Consider the following 20,940-nt stretch of genomic DNA (forward strand, 5'->3'; position numbering starts at 1 on the left):
ATATATATACATATATCTATATATATATATATATATATATATATATATATATATATATATATATATATATATATATATATAGTCATCATCCTGGACTGATATTAGACTGATCTGACAAAACTGGACATTCAGGATTGTCTGTGGCCTACATTTCAGAATCGTTTGTGGATGCATCACATGACATGATCATTGGTTTTGGGAATTTGTTAAGGTGTGAGGCACACAAAAGACTTACCTGTCCACCTAGACACGGCCTCTTTTGCTGTAATATTTGCCTTACCTAGAAAAAGGATGAATATATTAGCAGTGCCATACTCGCCAGGTTACATTGTGAAGTCCCGTTTAATCCGTTTTTCTCTATTGATGAAAATATCCTTTAAATGTAGTCAATATTTCATCAAGTCATTTTGCTCGGACTAAAAATGTTATCTAATCTTAGTTGATGAAAATAACATTAGTTAAGTGAAATTGAAAATGCACTGAAAGTCCACAAGCGAGACTCATAGGAGCAATTAAACAAATGACTTTCCAGGAAATCCCGTATACGGACAAATGAATCCAGCTATCGCTGTAGCCGAATAAATGTTTGACTGACGAAATATGAAGAGAATTAACACACCATTGCAACAGTACAGTATTTGGTTCATCTGTGTTCTTCAAGCAATCTCAGGTATTTTTCATTAGGATAATGTATATTTATAATGCAATGCTAACTGACTTAGGCTTTATCGCTGTATAGAATACTATGAAATTATATAATTTCTATCTCATTCTGTGATACGAAGCCACATCAGTTTACAAAAAGAAGTTAAAAAAGAAAAAAATATTTTTTTTTTCAAGATTCTGTAAATATTGCGATAAATCATTATTGTGAGTTCTTTTGGCCACAATAATCGTGTAGTGAAAAATCTGATATCGTGACAGGCCTAATTACATACATTAATAAAAAAAAATAAAACGCATGTGAAAACCCGAAAATAACAATCTAATTTCAGTTGATGAAAAAGAGTAACTCATTAGTTTAGTACATTTAAAAAAATGAAAAAGAGTTGCAATGTTAATAACTGTGAAAAGGGATTTGTAACAGAAACAGTGTTTTCACAATGTGACGAACATTCTGACTAGCGTGTAACTTCAAGTTCACCTGTGCATTTGCATCATTTTGTGCAGAAGTTGTGCTTACATTGTGTGTATGCCTGAATAATTTCATGCGTTTGAGTTAAATAACCCGCTCAACAGCTGTTCATTCGCTCTTTAGCTTCAGCTCAAAACTATTAGATTAGGAAACAATCATATTCTTTTTAGAATGGTATAGAAAAAATTTGAATCAACAGTATGTTTAAGTAATAATTCATTAAGCCAGGATTAGGCCATAGTTCAATTAGGACACTTAAGTACTTTTTTATAAACGTGCCTTAGAAAAAAACATTACTGGTGTGCATCTCGAGACAAAACAAAGGCACTGATATATATTTTAAGATCAACCAGTGCAAGTTTCTTTCATCTGAAACAGCTCAGACTTACATTTTAGTCTAAGACTAGACTTAAGCCTTGTCTGTGAAACCGAGGGGTTAGTCGACTAAAACTTGACTAAACAAACACAGACAGGACAAGGTTGACTAAATATGATAATAACTAAAAAGTACCTTTGACACCAAGAATAAGACTAACTTAAAAATGGCTGACAAAATGAACACTACTCAGAATTGTGTGAGATCGGTCTTCTGCTAAACATATTGGAGTACCTCAGGGAGACGCAATAGTTAAGACAATTTTACAAGTGATTAAAATATAGACATAACAGCAAATCCCGAAAGGCAGAGAAAGCATCAAGTATTTCAGCAGGGACTACTGACATTTTCACAGCATTTAAACTGCAGGGGTTGCTAGAGAGACGGAGCTGCAGGGATGGGGTGATGAACGAGGCGGATGATGCAAAGAGAGGTTACACATGTTATTTTCTCTCAAGAGACGCGAGTCATTATCTCCACCAGCACCTGAGAGAGATGATTATTCGCGGCTGATCGCATGACTGTCTGGAGGATCAGAGCTGGATTTGGCTGGGAATGTGCGATAGGTCAGGAATATTATAAACAAGGCACCGAACATTTGTGTAGAACTTCAGCTGTGTGTTGGTTGCATGGTATCTACATCTACAGTTTCTCAAATCAAATCTAAAACTTTTTAAGACCTGCACTAATAAAATCAATACCACATGTCCATACAGATCAAACCTATACAATGTAAAAAAATTTAAATAAGTCATGCATCTCAGATTATTTTACTTAAACAGGCTGTGGCATGCATTCAACAAGGTCTTACCAGCAAAACATTCAAATCCTAGACTTCTTGTATTCAGTATATACGTGTACTGAAACTGGTTTATGTTCTAATGCATCAATCCATGCAAATTAGAGGACGACTGATATCTAAGTCACGTGAGTTTACAATGGATTAAATGCCAGATACAGCTTTTTGTGTAACCCAAATACCAATAATATCCAAAAAAAAAAAAGAAGGATAAACTGTAGACTGTATGCATAATGCAAACTTTGAATTATAAACGAGCCCAAAATACACAGTGACTCTTAATTTGAAATGCATATGCTATACTACTTTAAGCTGCTCGTTCAGAAATGAGGTTGATGAGGGAGTTGCATTTTTGCAACCATTATATTACAACATATTACAATATACTGTGAAGACCATAAAGTAAATCCATCAACGGTAGATCATAAGCAATTGCTAGCATTGCTAGAACATGCAACACTGAAATGTGTCAGACAAAATAAAATTCAGTCACACAAAAACTCTTTAGTGCAGTTTACTATTGAGCTTAGAACTGTTAGTGGTGGTGCATTTAACCAGAGATGCAATTCTCAAATAACTGAGCGAATGGAGAGCATTTTAACTTCTCTCCCTGTGAAGCTTAGTCTCTTAAATCATCTTCTTTACAAGGCTCTACAGTGCGACCACAAACTACTGCATATGGCGACTATGAAAAAATATGTGCGACTGATCTGATTTGTGTTTGCGCTCAGGGGAGCATCAAAGGTTTCTATTTACAACGTGTTTTTGCAGCGTTGAGTAATGCATCACAGACATATCTGTTGATATCTCGAATGCAGTGTTCCATCACTGCTCAATACACCGGCATTTTGTTCAGTACTGAGTTCTGCGAGCTCACGAATCCTCTCATTATAACAAAGTGTAAATAAGAGATGCCTTGTGCAGTATAGAGAGCTCTGATTGATTATAATGGAACTTTGTGAGATGATCGACAGCTTTTAATGATTATTAAGGGAGTTTGCAAATGTGATATTGATTTAATACACGTTTAATAAACAAGAAGTTAATATTAAGTGACTTACATTGTCTGACTACAACACTATTGCCTGATTTTGCTCGATTTCATCAACAAAAATAGTCACAGCTGAGCCGCTGCGCATCTCCAAGCAAACACAGCGCTGTTTCGTTTATGAATGAACGTGCGTTTTTAAACGAATCTAGTGAGTCAAGGATTCAATTACCCATTCATAAAGACTTGCTTCCTTCCTGAATGAATCAGCCGTTCGAACGAATCAATTGAATGAATGATTCAGTGATAAAATCAGTGACTTGCCGCCACCTACTGGCAGTTTTAGTTTCATTTTTAAAGTATAATTTCAGTTATTTAATTTATTCAGAATTTCATATTTAAAACATTAATCTCAACATGAATTTATTTGCACCCATGCCACATTAAACGTCCGTAAATATACCTACAAGCCACTTTTGTGTTCTTCTGTGCCATCTCTGTAGTGCAAATGTTTTTTTTCATACCGATTTAATTTGATTGGTAAATGTTCTTCTTACTTGTTCTTATCCTATAGTTTTGAAATAGCTTATAAATATAAATTTTTGAATTTGACATAAAAAGATGACATACTTTTTATAAAGTTAGAAAAATGGCATTACAAAGGGGGAAAAAAGCCCTGTAAATCACATTAAGTCAAACATCATCTCGTAATGGGAAGGCTAATTTTCGTTATTGATCAGAAGGTGCTCCTGAGTTTTTTGACTGTGCCTAACAAGAAAAGTAAGCTCTCAAGCACTGTTGCTATAGTCATCAAAACACCACAACCGTAAATTTCAAGACAATCACTGTAAGGCTTCAGACTTGCTGTGAGCAACGCTTCCCTTACTATGCAGACAGAGTCTGTTGCTGACTCTTTATTGTGTGCTTCTCGCTCCCTGGTGTCTTATCAGAGTAATGCAGATGATTACTTAGAAAAAATGGAAAACAAAGTAAACGCAGCAGTGAAATCCTGCTGGGTTTTTGATATTAATGTGTGTACTATTTACACAGCTACATGCACGCTTTTAGGAGAACTAACCAGTCCGTGCAGAAATTATGAGTGTCATGGCAATGTAATTGTGAAATCAATTTAAGTTTGATAATATTAAGACATATCAGAACTTCCACTTTTAAGACAAGGCAGAGTGAGCACTAAGCCTGTTAATCACCGTCTGGCAGAAGTCAAAGTGTATTTAGACTATATAAATTCACACTTTTAAATTTACATTACATTTGATATATTTAACCCACAACCCATCTCTGTATACCAGCAGACTCTCATCACAGAGCACAAATATACAGAGGTACTGTATTCTGAGATGGATTATAGTGGTCAAACAATACAAATTTTGTGTTTTGTTTTCGTGACAATGAAGCCAATATCTTAGGGAGCAAAGTGGCCAACTACAGACCTCAGCGTCTTGTTTCTGTAATTCTATAATACACAAATAAATAAATTGTTAAAAATATGAATAAGGAGGATCCTGGAGGGTAAGATGTGAACTATTTAGTCCCTCTACGCTGATTTTCAGTGTTATTTATATTATCGGCATTATTTATATACAATTATAGTTTTTGCTCGAATAGACGATGCTTTGTCGAAATCTGTTTTGCATCATATGAATGTATACTACGACAGTATGTAGCTGCATGATTTCTGTTCGTTTTAAAAGAAAAAAAAACATTTTGTGAAGAAAAAAGGGAGAAAATGTAACATTCAATGCTAGGGACGTCCATTTCGGTTATTTTTCCTAACCGACGCTTGTTAACCGATTGTATATATATAGCCTATATTGCTATAGCTTCTTATATTTTTAATTCTTGTTCTTTTTTAAATGCTGTTAATTGAAAGGATTTGTTGTGGAGTGAGGGGAACTAACACTAGCTATGTTTACAGTGTTTATTATAATGTTCGTAAACATTTCGCGTCGGCATCAGGCCTATTTCTGAATGAAATAATAAAATGCGACTTATACGCGACTTATGTTTTTTCACCCTAAAAAACAATTTTTTTTATATGCATAGCGTATTTTAACCATGCAGCAAACCTTTTTGAAATATTTTGATAAATTACTGAAAAAATAAATAATGAGATGACTTTTTAACCCGTGATTGTATGAATCGGTCAAAATTCTTACGGTCGGTTAACCGGTTAAAATGAGCATCCCTATTCAATGCAAAATAAAAATATAATTTTTTAGCAAAGTGTTGGTTTCCCAAAGCGTAAAAACAAGAATGCACAACAGTCAACTTGGATCATTTGTGCCTATATTGCAACGTCATCACTAAATTGCTTTCTGTGTTTTAAGACTGTTAATTGCTGTTTGCAGATACGATAGAAATGAGTAAGTTGTGTCGTGAATAGAATATTATCCATCCATATTATGTTGTTGTAAACTCTAAATATAGCTTACCCCAAAATAAGTATTAAATGGCAAATATACTTGTCTCAAATAATCCGTTTACTTACAAAAGTGGTTTATTCAGCACGCTGAAGCCTCTCCCGCATTGACATTTTTGTTAAAAAATATTGTTTTTTTAAACGTTACGCCAGTTTATTTTTTATTATTCATCATTATTATTATTATTTCTTCCAACAGGACAAACATTTCAGCATCACTGACAGATATTTATAAAGCCCTAGGGCAGAACTTTTCTGAATTTCAGGTCAAGTGCATTCCTGGCCGTTTCTACAGCTAGGTTCGTTATTTTGGCGCCTCGTCTGGAAAAATCCTCTGCTTTCAAACAGGCAAGGATCAGTTTTCTGATGATTACCATTACATACGGAACTTTCACACTTAGTAACACATACAGCTGTTCCCTCACCACAGTGCAACAGTGAAAAGGGATCCAATGTTCTTTAAGTGACGTATTGCGGTATTTTAAAAATTAATATCATAATAAAAATAAACACCGGTATTCGTTATGAACCGGTATACCACCCAGCACTCTGTCTGTGACTTATCAGTGTCAAGGTTGATCAAACTTACTGATTCCTTTGGACTTGGGGGCGATTTTTTCCATGTCTTTCAGCTGAAACACATCTTTCGTGTGTGTGTGTGTGTGAGACGCGGGAGCTGATGTCAGCGGGCGGAGGATATTTGTGGAGGTCAGTGTGGATATTGTGGATGAGTTCTTCTTTCATCATCACGTTCTATTAGTTCTACAGCTTCAGTTTCTGAACTTTCACACTTAGTAACACATACAGCTGTTCCCTCACCACAGTGCAACAGTGGAAAGGGATCCAATGTTCTTTAAGCGACGTATTGCGGTATTTTAAAAATGAATATCATAATAAAAATAAACACCAGTATTCGTTATGAACCGGTATACCGCCCAGCACTCTGTCTGTGACTTATCAGTGTCAAGGTTGATCAAACTTACTGATTCCTTTGGACTTGGGGGCGATTTTTTCCATGTCTTTCAGCTGAAACACATCTTTCTGGAAGCGGGAAAAACAGAGTGTGAGATTATATTGCACTACTAGAGAACCGTGTCAGACATGGACACAGTCACGCATCTATAGGCTCACGGGATTCATACACAAGAATATGAAATCAAGCATACTTACAGTTTCAAAGAATATCTCCATCATACGACTCCTTTTCTCCTCCAGGCTAAGTCCTTTCTTTTTAGACTGTGGAGGATAAAAGAGAAACATGTCTCTGTTAGATAAATAAAACTAATTCATTAGTGTCATTATTGAACAGGTGTGCTGTTTTTATCCTTATCTCTGAGAGAACAAATCGAACATTCGAGAGTCGAGTGTCTCGTTTCTGATTCTGTTTGTTTTAATGGATTGGTTCAAAAACTAATTATCTCAAAGCTACGGAGGATCAAAACTACAATAAATAAATAAACGGAATACGAAATATATAAAGGAATAAATGACTTCATTATTAATTAAATTTAGACCTGAATTTATTTTTGCATTCCTTTCCCTCAATTTATTATTTTTAAATATTTTTTTTTTATTTAAATTTAACTATATTTTCTTTTATTCTTTCATTTATTTATTTTATATTTATTTATGCATTCATTTATTTTTATTTATTTCCCGATTTAAGAACTAGAAAAAGGAATAAATGACTTGCTAAAAAAAAAAATTTAATTCTTTATTAAATTTAAACTTGAATTTATTTTTGCATTTCCCCCCTCAATTTATAATTTTTTAATAATAACTAATTTTTTATTTATTTAACTGTATTAATTTTATATTTATGTGTTCATTTATGTTTAATATGTATTTATTTCCATATTGCCACATTAACTTATATCAATATATGTTTGCATTTATTCTCACATGCAGTCTCTTGTATGATAATTAGACTGCTTCGAAGCAAATCTGAAAGATATTAAGATGATCTTCAGGATGAAGACTGACTTTGATATGATCATATTTGCTATATTCGAAGAAGCTAACGCTACATGTTAAGAGAACAGGAACTAACAATGTTGTGAAACAATGTAGCAAAGACGTCGCACATTTCTGCAAACCTTAATGTGGTTTATTCGACTCTACGACTCTAAACAGTAACAGAATTATTAAATCTATAAATCACGTTCTCACCATGTTCCAGTCGAGCAGCTTGAGTGTGGCGCCAGATGCGAAGGAAATCTCACTGCGCATGCGTGGTGCTACACAGGGTTGCCAGGTGGTCACAACAAAACCGGCCTATCGCTATTTAAAACTAGCCCAAAACTAGCCCTAATGCGTTTCGAGGGGGGGGGGGTGTCCCTGTTAAAAATAGCGTGCTAAATACCACGCTGATGGTTCAACCCGTGGACATGGAAAAACAACTCAACAGTGTTAAAGTAGCTCAGTGTAAAAACCGCGGACCTGGCAACACTAGTGCTAGCGCGCATGCGCAGCAGCTCATTTCTTACCCGTAGGGGCCAGTTACACAAACACAGCCACCTTTTTTCTTAAGAACTGGTTTGACTAACTAGCAGTTAACCAAGTGGTTATCAGTCTTACTTTCCAAATTCAAATTAGACCAGTTTAGGTTTGAATGTATCTTACTTTAAAAAAAGTTACGACCAATCTTGCATAAAACAATATGTGTCTAAATGTTAAGACTAGTCTAAGCAGGTTAGGATGTGGTATATTCGCAAACAAAACAAAAATAGAATATTGTAGTTTGGCCTAGGACTGAAAATATTATCTACGTATTATCTAGTATCTACTAAATAACTATTAGTTGTTTAATAGTACATTTATTAGCACATGACTTTACGTTTGTCTCATGCACAAACAACACATCTGGGAACAGCTGCATAAACGTTGTGTCATAAGAACTAGTTTGACCAGCTAGCAGGTAGCCAAGAGGTCAGTCTTACTTTTCTTGCCCCAGGTGTTAAGGTCTAGAGTAAGAGTAGTTCCAGATAAAACACGAATGTCTGTTAAAGATCGCTTCATCTGGAAAGCATCTGCTGTGTGTCAGTTTTACATGCATTCTAAATCATACGCATCTTAAAGACATCTTCTATCTGACATCTGATAGGAAACGTCCTATAGACGTATCGCAGATGAGCGAACAATGAAAGAAGCAGAATGATAGAAATCCCCCCCGAATACTGAAAGAATTGACTTCTCTGTGTTGGTTTTAGACCCAGCAAAGTCATAGGTCAACAATATCTATTTCATTCATATATGAAACCTTATGAAAACAATACGTTTTTGGAATATTTTCTTTTAAACACATGTCTATCTTGTATATTCATGATACCAATATGTCAGGTTTTATATACACATATAGGCTAGCCACAAATGTATATATATACAGTATATATATATGGATCTCCTCTCATATGACAATACAGTATATGTCATATATGGAAATATAATATGGGTACATATAGTTTACACTTGTGTATGAGGTTAATTAATTTGGGAGGATATTTGCAATACTGTTTCCAAAACTTTTTATATATAATTGAATACTGTGATTTTGTTATTTTCTTGCAGTAACACATTTTTTTGCTAGATAATAGTTTATCCAACATATCTAATATTTCACTCCATCCATATTTGCACCCCCCTGTGAAAGGTAGATACATTATTGTAACTATGTATCCTGATAATGATCCGTGTATGCATCACGGGCCTGACTGCATCAGTTAATTAACATCCAAATGCTTGGAGTTGTTTACATTTTTAAGCAAGAAAGCTGTTTTGACAGTGACACACTGATACACTCAAACGCTTCACACTCTCTTCCTCCTTCAGTCTGTTTAGAGTCTTTGAGTTTAAAGCTGCCTGTGACTTTTTGCTCTTCTCTTTTTTCCCTCTGGTTTTCGGTTAGGTCACTCCGTATATGCAGGAATGCGTTACTCAGGCACAGCTTGTGGTAACAAGCTCACTGCTTGATTGCATCACATCCGAGGGAGAGAAGGAGAGGTGAATCAGGTCTGAAAGAGGAAGCAGGATGTCATGAAGGCGTGTTAGCCACCAGTCACAATGCAATGAGTCTGTGTCTGTGTCTGTGTCTGTGTCTCTGGGCCAGTGCTTCCACCGAGGACTCTGGGAAATGAATCTTACACTATTCCTGCTTTTGGCATTGACTGCTAGCTGGACTGAACTTGGTAGGTGCTCACGGTCGTAGATCATTTTTGCTTTATGTAGAATCCTATCTCTCTCTCTATATCACTCTCTTTCTATTTTTCCCATTCATTTACAGTCGCTCTCTTCTGTCTGCTCTCTTCGTCATGATCCTCAGAAAACATTTTAGACTAATGACCTGTCGTATCAATGGACGATGATAAAGTAGAAGACAGAGTGATCACATTACGTTATAACTATAGTTCTTTGACTCATTTTGTTGTTTCTGGTTTCATGCAAAGCACAAAACAGCTCGTCTTTGTCGGTGACAAGGATAATATTAATTCAGGACAAATGTATCTTCCTCTTGGTTTACGGCAATCATTTCCTCTGATTATTAGTTTCCTCCTTTTTACCTCATACTTCTCTTGTCGCTGAATATGAATTTTGATATTCAAATATTATGTTATGAAGATTATGTTTTCGTTGAGACGATGTTGGTAGCACTTTACAGTGACAGTCACTTTCACTCTTATGTAATTAATGGTATATTTATAAATTAAAGTATGATTATTTTGGTAACACTTCCCAGTGAGGTTCTGTGTGTTAACATTAGTTTATTAGTTTGAACACTTTTATGACATTTAGTTTCTACATGTACAATTTAAACAAGTCAACATTAACATTAGATAATGTTTAATGGACAAACATTAATTACTGTATACTATATATATATATATATTGAACCATTAAATGAACCTATATTAATAAATGCTGTTCTTTGTTAGGAAAAAAGGCCGATGAATGTTTGTAATCTCTGGTATACTCAGATAACATCTTTCTTCAGAACTGAAACAGGCCTCAACTGAACCTCAGTATAAAAATCTAGATGAAGCTTCTTTAAAGTCCCTTCTTAACTGTGTAAAGTAATTTAGTTGCATGTCATTACAGTTCAATGTGAAGACAACGAAGAGCCCGAGGAAGAGTTTGTCTCTGAAGACTGTGAGTATCTTGGTTTTTATTTGATGTAGACGTTTCCAAACACGTCGTAGACTACTGTAATCTACTTTCTTGTGGTCACTGCAACACTCTCAGAAAGCAAGGTGCTAAAGCTGTTACTGGGACTTTGCAAAAGTTACAAATATGTAACATTTAGCTATTAATATGTACATTTTAGGCACTAATATAAGGATTAAATAAGGTGCAAAGGTGCCGCCCCATGGACCTTATTTTTGGAAAAATGATTTAAGTTTGAAGCAATATTTTGTACATTATGTCTGCCATAGTTGTTGTCTATAATGTTTTTGTGTTTGTTTCATGTTTCACCTCCACTCATAAATCTGATCTGTTTCTACACTGAACAGTGTTAGGTCCCAAAGCAGAGGGTGAAGAAGAAAACTCAGGTAAGAAGTAGTGGTTAGCAACTAGAAGATATAACTAGGGCTGGGCAATATATCAAATATTAGTGATATTATCGTGATAATAGAATGATTGATATAAAATGATAGAATATCTTGAATTTCATGCCAAGAAGTGCTTATAGCGACTAGTTTCTTGTCTGAAAGAGTTGTTAGTGGCAGTGTGTCGTGCCACAGAGCAGAAACCGTTGATAGACTTGTGTTCTTGGCTGTGAAAGCCCGTGAGACGTTTGCATAATTTTCCCCACAGTGTAAAATGTAGTATGTGAATTACATTGCTCTAAAGAAGCTGTCAGAATGCACTTTTTGTACCGATTTCACACTTTCTTTATACACAAGGAGAAAAGAAATGAGTGGACACTTAGTCTGCTTGTTTTTTTGCACCAAACATGAATGATAGATGTTCTATCCAAATCAAATATTTTTTTTAATTAAAAACCTTTTAAAATTATTCTACTACAAATGCAAAAACATCTCTATATATATATATATACTCGTCAAAATTTGGAAAGATATCGAGATATCATATTTTACCGCCCCGTCCTAGATATAATATAATTTCAATGTACTAAGCGATTTATAATACACCATTCCAAACTTTGGGGACAGTAAGATTTATTTATTTATTAAGAAATTAATAATTTTATTCAGCAAGAATGCATTAAATTGATCAAAAGTGACAGTAAAGACATTTTGTAAAATGTTACAAAAGTTTTTTTCATATAAATGCTATTCTTTTGAAATGTAGTCAAGTAAATGTATTACGGTTCCACAAAAATATTGTGCAGCACAACTGTTTTCAACATTGATAATAATCAGAAATGTTTCTCGAGCAGCAGATCAGCATATTATACTGATTTCTGAAGATCATGTGACACTGAAGACTGGAGGAATGATGCTGAAAATACAGCTGCGCATCACAGAAATACATTACACTTTAACACAGATTCACAGAGAAAACAGCTGTTTTAAATTATAATAATATTTCACTATTTTTTTATTATTATTAAACAAATTCAGCCTTGGTGAGCAGAAGAGCGTTCCTTCAAAAACATTAACATAAAAAAAATATTAACCTGATGTAGCAAATATTATTGTGTAGCCACATCATAAGCCATATAACTAATATACAGAGATCAAATGTATAAAATGTTTTATGTATCGATGCTTGTTTACATGTTTTTTCATGATGTATTTATTGCTTTAAAGATAATCATGGGGACAGCTCTGGAGATGGCAGGAGCCTTGGTGTGTATTGTCCTTTCCAGATGATAAAATAATCGTTTTAAGCTTTATCTGATCCACTTTTACTGTGACTTTCTACTTTGGGAAATGGATCCTTTACTTAAATCTTGTTCAGTTGCAGATTCCCCGGAATCAGTTTCCACAGCAAGCAGTGACTCAGTTAATAATCAGGAAACAGAGCCGACTACAGAGACTAATACAGAGCCGACTACAGAGACTAATACAGAGACTAATACAGAGCCGACTAAGGAGGATCTCAGCCCAGTCATCATGATCATCATTCCAAGCTTCTTTAAAGTCCCTTCTTAACTGTGTAAAGTAATTTAGTTGCATGTCATTACAGTTCAATGTGAAGACAACGAAGAGCCCGAGGAAGAGTTTGTCTCTGAAGACTGTGAGTATCTTGGTTTTTATTTGATGTAGACGTTTCCAAACACGTCGTAGACTACTGTAATCTACTTTCTTGTGGTCACTGCAACACTCTCAGAAAGCAAGGTGCTAAAGCTGTTACTGGGACTTTGCAAAAGTTACAAATATGTAACATTTAGCTATTAATATGTACATTTTAGGCACTAATATAAGGATTAAATAAGGTGCAAAGGTGCCGCCCCATGGACCTTATTTTTGGAAAAATGATTTAAGTTTGAAGCAATATTTTGTACATTATGTCTGCCATAGTTGTTGTCTATAATGTTTTTGTGTTTGTTTCATGTTTCACCTCCACTCATAAATCTGATCTGTTTCTACACTGAACAGTGTTAGGTCCCAAAGCAGAGGGTGAAGAAGAAAACTCAGGTAAGAAGTAGTGGTTAGCAACTAGAAGATATAACTAGGGCTGGGCAATATATCAAATATTAGTGATATTATCGTGATAATAGAATGATTGATATAAAATGATAGAATATCTTGAATTTCATGCCAAGAAGTGCTTATAGCGACTAGTTTCTTGTCTGAAAGAGTTGTTAGTGGCAGTGTGTCGTGCCACAGAGCAGAAACCGTTGATAGACTTGTGTTCTTGGCTGTGAAAGCCCGTGAGACGTTTGCATAATTTTCCCCACAGTGTAAAATGTAGTATGTGAATTACATTGCTCTAAAGAAGCTGTCAGAATGCACTTTTTGTACCGATTTCACACTTTCTTTATACACAAGGAGAAAAGAAATGAGTGGACACTTAGTCTGCTTGTTTTTTTGCACCAAACATGAATGATAGATGTTCTATCCAAATCAAATATTTTTTTTAATTAAAAACCTTTTAAAATTATTCTACTGCAAATGCAAAAACATCTCTATATATATATATATACTCGTCAAAATTTGGAAAGATATCGAGATATCATATTTTACCGCCCCGTCCTAGATATAATATAATTTCAATGTACTAAGCGATTTATAATACACCATTCCAAACTTTGGGGACAGTAAGATTTATTTATTTATTAAGAAATTAATAATTTTATTCAGCAAGAATGCATTAAATTGATCAAAAGTGACAGTAAAGACATTTTGTAAAATGTTACAAAAGTTTTTTTCATATAAATGCTATTCTTTTGAAATGTAGTCAAGTAAATGTATTACGGTTCCACAAAAATATTGTGCAGCACAACTGTTTTCAACATTGATAATAATCAGAAATGTTTCTCGAGCAGCAGATCAGCATATTATACTGATTTCTGAAGATCATGTGACACTGAAGACTGGAGGAATGATGCTGAAAATACAGCTGCACATCACAGAAATACATTACAGTTTAACAGAGATTCACAGAGAAAACAGCTGTTTTACATTATAATAATATTTCACTATTTTTTTATTATTATTAAACAAATTCAGCCTTGGTGAGCAGAAGAGCGTTCCTTCAAAAACATTAACATAAAAAAAATATTAACCTGATGTAGCAAATATTATTGTGTAGCCACATCATAAGCCATATAACTAATATACAGAGATCAAATGTATAAAATGTTTTATGTATCGATGCTTGTTTACATGTTTTTTCATGATGTATTTATTGCTTTAAAGATAATCATGGGGACAGCTCTGGAGATGGCAGGAGCCTTGGTGTGTATTGTCCTTTCCAGATGATAAAATAACCGTTTTAAGCTTTATCTGATCCACTTTTACTGTGACTTTCTACTTTGGGAAATGGATCCTTTACTTAAATCTTGTTCAGTTGCAGATTCCCCGGAATCAGTTTCCACAGCAAGCAGTGACTCAGTTAATAATCAGGAAACAGAGCCGACTACAGAGACTAATACAGAGACTAATACAGAGCCGACTACAGAGACTAATACAGACGCAGACGAGGAGGATCTCAGCCCAGTCATCATGATCATCATTCCCCTGGTTCTCACACTCATCATCATCGCTGTAATCGTGTGTGTAGTCATGATCTACCGCAGGAGGAGAATAAAAGCTGCTGGTATGTTCAATGCATTCAAACTAATAGACGTACAGACTCTAAATAACCAGCCAAAAACATCAGTTAGGGTGGTGTTTACATATTTATCTGAAAGACACAAATATTTACAGATGTGCATAAAACCTGAAGGTAAACGTGGAAAAAACCTGAATGGATGCACAGTAGTAATTCACTATGTTTAAACCTACTGAGCAGCATGTGCAAACTCTGGATTCACAAAAACACACACACAAAAAAACATTTTAATTACATTTTTGCAACACAGTTTTTGTCATCCATGGCTCTGAGACTAAAAAGAGTCTTTCTTTCCTTTCTCCTTCCATTGCTTACAGTTTACGGTTCCTTAGAAGGCAACTCAAACTGAACCATAAATGAAGAAGAAAACACTGTGGGATGAGAAATGTTTATCATGTCTTCTCATCTGTTTTCTTCCAAAGACAGAAAAGAAGATCCTTATCTGGATCATGAAGACAATGAAAAAGTGCCAATGTAGGTACACGGTTTTAAGAGCATGTTGTGTTTCTATAATCATGTATTATGAGTGATATCTGCTGGCTGCACTTCAGTAGTGTATTTAAGATGTTTCTTAGTTCCTTTTAGCAAATATGTGGCTTACCCAGATGTGCAACAGTTTACTCAGTAAAAAGCATGAAGATGGTTAAAATATGGCTTGCTGGAAAACAAGCATTAACAATAATATATATGATTATGTATAAACCTGGTTATTGTTTATTTAAAAATATATATTTTATTAGTACTATTACAGACCTTACCTGTTTCTGTATGACTGACAAATACGCATCATATCAAGTTAAAATTACTTTGTTAAAACTGTGTATGAACAGTATGTGTGGATGAACATTTTATATGCAATTCAAATATAAATCTTTAATTTAAACCTAATAATGTATGCTCTAATAATGCATTGCTTAAAAACAACATTAAGCTGTTATACTGAGTGTGTTACATTATTTTGCAGTTTTAGGGAAGTTTGTGCTTTGGCCAGCAGGGGGAGCCATTGCACTAAAAACATTCAAATGCTCAAAAGACCTCACTTTATGAAAGTTGATGTTTAGTTGATTCACACTTAAACCTTTACATTAAGGTTCAAAACATCTTTCATACAAACAGACTGTGTTTGTAGGGTTGAAATTGTTTGCACTGTAAAAGTGTGTAAATATATGATCTATTTATATTAGAAAAATCTAAGATATATATTTTTTAAAGATGTGGAACATGTTTGGTTTAAAGCTTTTAATGCAAAGAATCTGTGTCTTTTCATCGTTTGCTTGCAGATGGAGGCAAGAAAGTGGACACTGGCCAAATATAATGAAACGCTTTTCAGTGAGTACACTAGACTTATTATTCCCTCCTTTATGCAAGATGTAGTCCAAACCTGGGAAAGCTACACAATTTCTAGAACGTAGTACAGTACAGTATTCGCAGTACAGTATTGGCTTGGACAGCTGTCTAGTGGTTATAACAGGAAAGTCATTGTACTAGCTTGCAAATATTTAATTTTTCAGCACAGATCTTTAACAGATGTCGTGCATTTCTTGATTATTTACATTCACACGTCATATTTCACTGCACTTCAGGCTGAATTCAGATTGTTTCCGAGGAATGGTGAAGACTCATAGACATAAATGTTTGTAATAATCAGTGTTGGGGAAAGTTACTTTTAAAAGTAATGCATTACAATATTGCGTTACTCCATGAAAAAAAAGTTACTAATTACGTTACTTAGTTACTTTTTATGGAAAGTAATGCGTTACGTTACTTGTTAAATCTGGACAGGGCTTGCTTGTTTGTTTTTAAAATAAAAAAGTTATATTTCTGGCAAATATAAAAGCCTTTTCACACCAGAAGTGAAATGAATAAGCCTCAGGCTGAAGGGAAAGTACAGTAGAATGCAGAAGAACACACTTCAGCAATAAACAAAGACACACAGATGTTCATCTAGAGTAATTTTGGCTTATTAGTACGCTTGAACTGGATCATCGAAGCTCAGAAGCAAATAGAATGGGATTAAATACATAAAGGATATTTGTGTTGTTTAACATTTAATTATTGCAGGTTTGCGTCATATTCTGAGTTGCATTATTTTTATTCATTTTGAGGAATACTGTGTTTGTTTTTGTTTGTTTTTTGTGTGAGAGATGAATTAATGCATATTCATATTTATTTTAGAGCTACAGTAACATCTTCTGATTTCTCTCAGCACGGGGACAGGAGAGCTGTCAGTCAATAAATTTGAAAAAAAAAAGTAACTTGCGTTACTTATTTGAAAAAGTAACTCCGATATTCTCTTGTAAATTAAAAAGTAATGCGTTACTTTACTAGTTACTTGAAAAAAGTAATCTGATAACGTAACTTGCGTTACTTGTAATAATTACCCCCAACACTGTGCATAACATTTCAGAAGTGTACAGTAAATACACAGAGCGACCGTTGAGTTCACATCAGTTACATGAAACTTTCCTCTTGGGGGTTGTGGTGGGTTAGAGGTTCAGAAAAGAATGGGGGTCCGCAGCACTGGACGTGATAGAACTGTGCTGATTTGGATGGGGAACACACACACGACTCACTGGGAAGTGCGGCAAGACGAGGCATGAAGATATGCATTCGCATGCGTCACACCCTGTCATGTAATGTGTAAGGTATCGTTTCCTGGAACTGTGAAATGACATAAAGTTACTTTACTTTCCAGTGGAATGTCCCTCTGAGTCTTAGCTACTGTACACAGAGCTCCCCATAGTGAACTTTGTTTTTATGTCATGCAATTTGAACTATGATATGATAAACATTTAACATGTCATACTGCTGCTTTTTAGATATCCAGGAAAAAAGAACAAAAAGACATTACATTGTATGTTGGGATGTGCAAGAACTACAAAAGCAATGACACTCTGCTGCCAGTAGACATAGTTATTAGTCTTTTAAATTTATTGGAGTCAGAGTATAAAAAAATGTATGTAGACATTACAGTCCACTTAAGTTATGATAGCGTCTCAGTCCATATTGACACTGTTTTTGGAACTCGATCAGTGTGAATAATAATAATAATAATAATAATAATGTACCATTCAAAGGTTTGAGGTTGACAAGATTTTTTGTTTTTTGGAGGAAGTCTCTTCTGCTCACAAAAGCTGCATTTATTTAATAAAAAATACAGTAAAAACAGTAATATTGTGAAATATTATTCCAATTCCAAACAGCTGTTTTCTCTGTGAATCTGTGTTAAACTGTAATGTATTTCTGTGATGCGCAGCTGTATTTTCAGCATCATTCCTCCAGTCTTCAGTGTCACATGATCTTCAGAAATCAGTATAATATGCTGCTCAAGAAACATGTCTGATTATCATCAATGTTGAAAGAAACAGCTGCTTAATATTTTAGTTTTTTTTCAGGATTCTTTGGTGAATAGAAAGTTCAAATGTGTCCTTTCTTTAAAAAAAGAACAACAGAAAACCTTTGGTAGTGTGTATATAATTAAATCACGTTAAGCCAGGTTCATCCCTTATACATTTTGACAAAAAAAATAGTTTTGGGCTAGTCCAAAAACACTATGAAAAGTCAAGACATGAATAACAGGAACACACTTTTAGTAATGCATGGACTCTTGTCAAGTGCCTAGATTGTTGAATAGATTTGAAGTGGACCTCTAACAGAATAATAAACAGCAGTATTGTCTGTTGACCTCCACATCATCAGCATCTCTTCCACAAACACCCAACCACACGCACTTGCTTACTAATGCAGACACAAACACAGGCCGTGCCATTCTGTCGAGTTTGTTTTGAGGAGGCTGCGTACGAGGAACAGAATAGTTCCTCGAGTTTGTTTTGAGGAGGCTGCTGACTTCTGACCCGCGGGTGACATCTGGTACTCGTTACAGCAGGCATGTGAGGAAGCTGGCCTCTTGCGTGCTCTCTGTCTCGCTCTCTCTGGGAACAGCAGAGGGTCAGAGTCCATGAGCCAGGAATGCAAGCTTACGTCACGCAGAGCGTGTTTTTCCCAGGATCGAGCGCTATATACAAGTTACAGGCTACACAAAGGCTAGGTGATGTCAATGACAAATTAATGTTGATATAAACATAAACGGAGAGTATCTGAGGCCACATCAGCACAGGAGTACACGGCTCTTTTTATGCTGAATCTGATCTGGAAACAGAAATTCTTTGCAGTAATTGTTGGAATATAACAGCACTGTTGAAGACTCCATATAACATACAAATGCACAAAGGTCTATGGAATAGTCCACAAATGTCTACAGCAGCTTGTCAGTGCACACTCTAAAAAATAATTTCTAAATACCACGATAATAAATAACCATGCTACCTTAATAAAATCTCTGAATATCACTTAAATGATTGTTTGAGTTGGACATACCAAAATAAATTCTTTAAAATCCAATTTTGTCAAAAATTTACATAAATAAATAAATAAGGTATTTGACATTGTTTTTTAAATACATTTAATATTTTTGTTCAATTGCAATAAAAATATTTCAGAATGGAGAAATCATGCTCGTCAGTTTTAAGAGCTACAGTTATTACTCATTTCATATCAATAAAAATATTTCTGAACGGAGGAATTAAACTGACCAGTTTCAAGAACTACAACTATTTCTCATTTCATATCAATATTCTTCATCTCTAACAACAATTTTAGAGATGGAGTGTGTTCACTGTATAACCAAACAGTTTAAATTAATTTAATAAAATGAGTTTGTTTCACTGAAATATAATGGAAATCCATCGTACGTAACAGAAAAATGAATTGCAACAGATTTCTAGTTCTCAGCATGCTTTGCGTCAGACCGTATAGAAGGAGAATAAATGTTGAAATTAAGTGTTATTTTGTGGGTTTTTGCACATAATTAATATAGAAGAAGATCTGTTGGTGTTTAATGTTCTGTTATGCTGGAATTTATAGGGGTTTCTGTTGAATCTAGGCAATGTTTACTTACATTTACTAAATTCATGAGGATATTTGACTGATTTAAAAAACAAAAGTGAGTGCATGATAGTTTTTGGCACGTATCTGAATGAATCTGTTTTCCGCTCATTTGTTTTACAGGTAGCTGCGGCTGTGGAGCTGATCCAGTGCTGCACTATTTCTAGGTACACGTAACATAAGGGAAAACTTTACCAGTGCTTTTAGATTGTTTCATAATGCCATAGCTTTATATTAAGAAGATATTTGTAAAATATTAAACACTGCTGTGTAAAGAGCTTTGCCGATAAGAAAATGCAATTTTTTCTGTCTGTTGCACTGATCTAAGCCTGTGGTCTTCTGTGTGCATAAACATATTTTCAACACTTTTTGACAGAGTACAACTAAATGATAAACAATGCTGTTTCTTTATAATGTAATAATTGTTCTTGTTCTAAATGCAAGGGCTGCCACAGAAATATTAAGATGCATTTCATCATTCCATTTAAATTATAAAGACATTAACCTTTGTAAATAGCTGTATTTTTCTTTTATTTGCAGTATTGCAAGTTTGTGTTTACAATTTATAATGAAATTGAAATCACTTCATAATTCTTAAGAAAACACCAATGCATTTCCTGCTACGTACTGTACGTCTTTTTACGTTAGAAGAGGAACTGTTATCATTGTTCTTGTGTGAGTGCATGCCTGCTGTTGTCATTACATGTACACTATCAATGTTCTTTAATGTTTTTAAAAGAAGTCTCTCGTGCTCACCAAAGCTGCATTTATTTGATTAAAAAAATACAGTAAGCTCATTAATATTGTGAAATATTATTACAATTTAAAATAACTGTAAATGTAATGTATTGCTGTGATCAAAGCTGTTTTTATCAGGCTTTACAGTGTCACACGATCCTTCAGAAATCACTCTGATTTGGTGATTTTCTTATTTTTATGACAGATGTAAACAGTTGCGGTGCTTAATATTTTTGTGCAAACTGTGATACATTTTTCAGGATTCTTTGCCGAACAGAAAGAA

General features: G+C 34.5%; 2 protein-coding genes across 2 annotated transcripts in view; one reads left to right on the top strand and one right to left on the bottom strand.

Annotated features, from left to right (window-relative positions):
- The window catches only part of LOC107598291 (meiotic nuclear division protein 1 homolog), a 13,543-nt gene extending 5,561 nt beyond the window's left edge, over positions 1-7,982 (bottom strand). The window contains exons 1-4 of the mRNA XM_016289587.1: positions 7,908-7,982; positions 6,909-6,974; positions 6,722-6,779; positions 236-280 (exon numbers count right to left, since the gene is read on the bottom strand). Coding sequence (XP_016145073.1) covers positions 236-280; positions 6,722-6,779; positions 6,909-6,974; positions 7,908-7,967 — 229 coding nt within the window. The 5' untranslated portion in view covers positions 7,968-7,982. The remainder of the gene's footprint in view (positions 1-235; positions 281-6,721; positions 6,780-6,908; positions 6,975-7,907) is intronic.
- Positions 7,983-9,763: 1,781 nt separating this feature from the next.
- Positions 9,764-15,543, top strand: LOC107598292 (cell wall protein IFF6-like). The gene is made up of 10 exons (XM_016289588.1): positions 9,764-9,922; positions 10,830-10,880; positions 11,243-11,281; positions 12,506-12,544; positions 12,663-12,827; positions 12,885-12,935; positions 13,298-13,336; positions 14,561-14,599; positions 14,712-14,960; positions 15,398-15,543. Exons 1-10 carry the CDS (start codon positions 9,868-9,870, stop codon positions 15,451-15,453), a joined length of 783 nt encoding a protein of 260 aa, XP_016145074.1. The 5' UTR covers positions 9,764-9,867; the 3' UTR covers positions 15,454-15,543.
- The last annotated feature ends 5,397 nt before the right edge of the window (positions 15,544-20,940 follow it).

The sequence above is a fragment of the Sinocyclocheilus grahami genome, unplaced genomic scaffold (assembly GCF_001515645.1).
Source record: "Sinocyclocheilus grahami isolate Dianchi unplaced genomic scaffold, SAMN03320097.WGS_v1.1 scaffold249.1, whole genome shotgun sequence".
NCBI classification, from domain to species: Eukaryota; Metazoa; Chordata; class Actinopteri; order Cypriniformes; family Cyprinidae; genus Sinocyclocheilus; species Sinocyclocheilus grahami.

Coding starts and splice junctions, on each gene's coding strand:
- LOC107598292 (XM_016289588.1), top strand. CDS start 9,868: ATGAATCTTACACTATTCCTGCTTTTGGCATTGACTGCTAGCTGGACT. Junction 12,545..12,662: donor TGGAGATGGCAGGAGCCTTG/GTGTGTATTGTC, acceptor GTTCAGTTGCAG/ATTCCCCGGAATCAGTTTCC. Junction 14,961..15,397: donor GAGGAGAATAAAAGCTGCTG/GTATGTTCAATG, acceptor TTTCTTCCAAAG/ACAGAAAAGAAGATCCTTAT.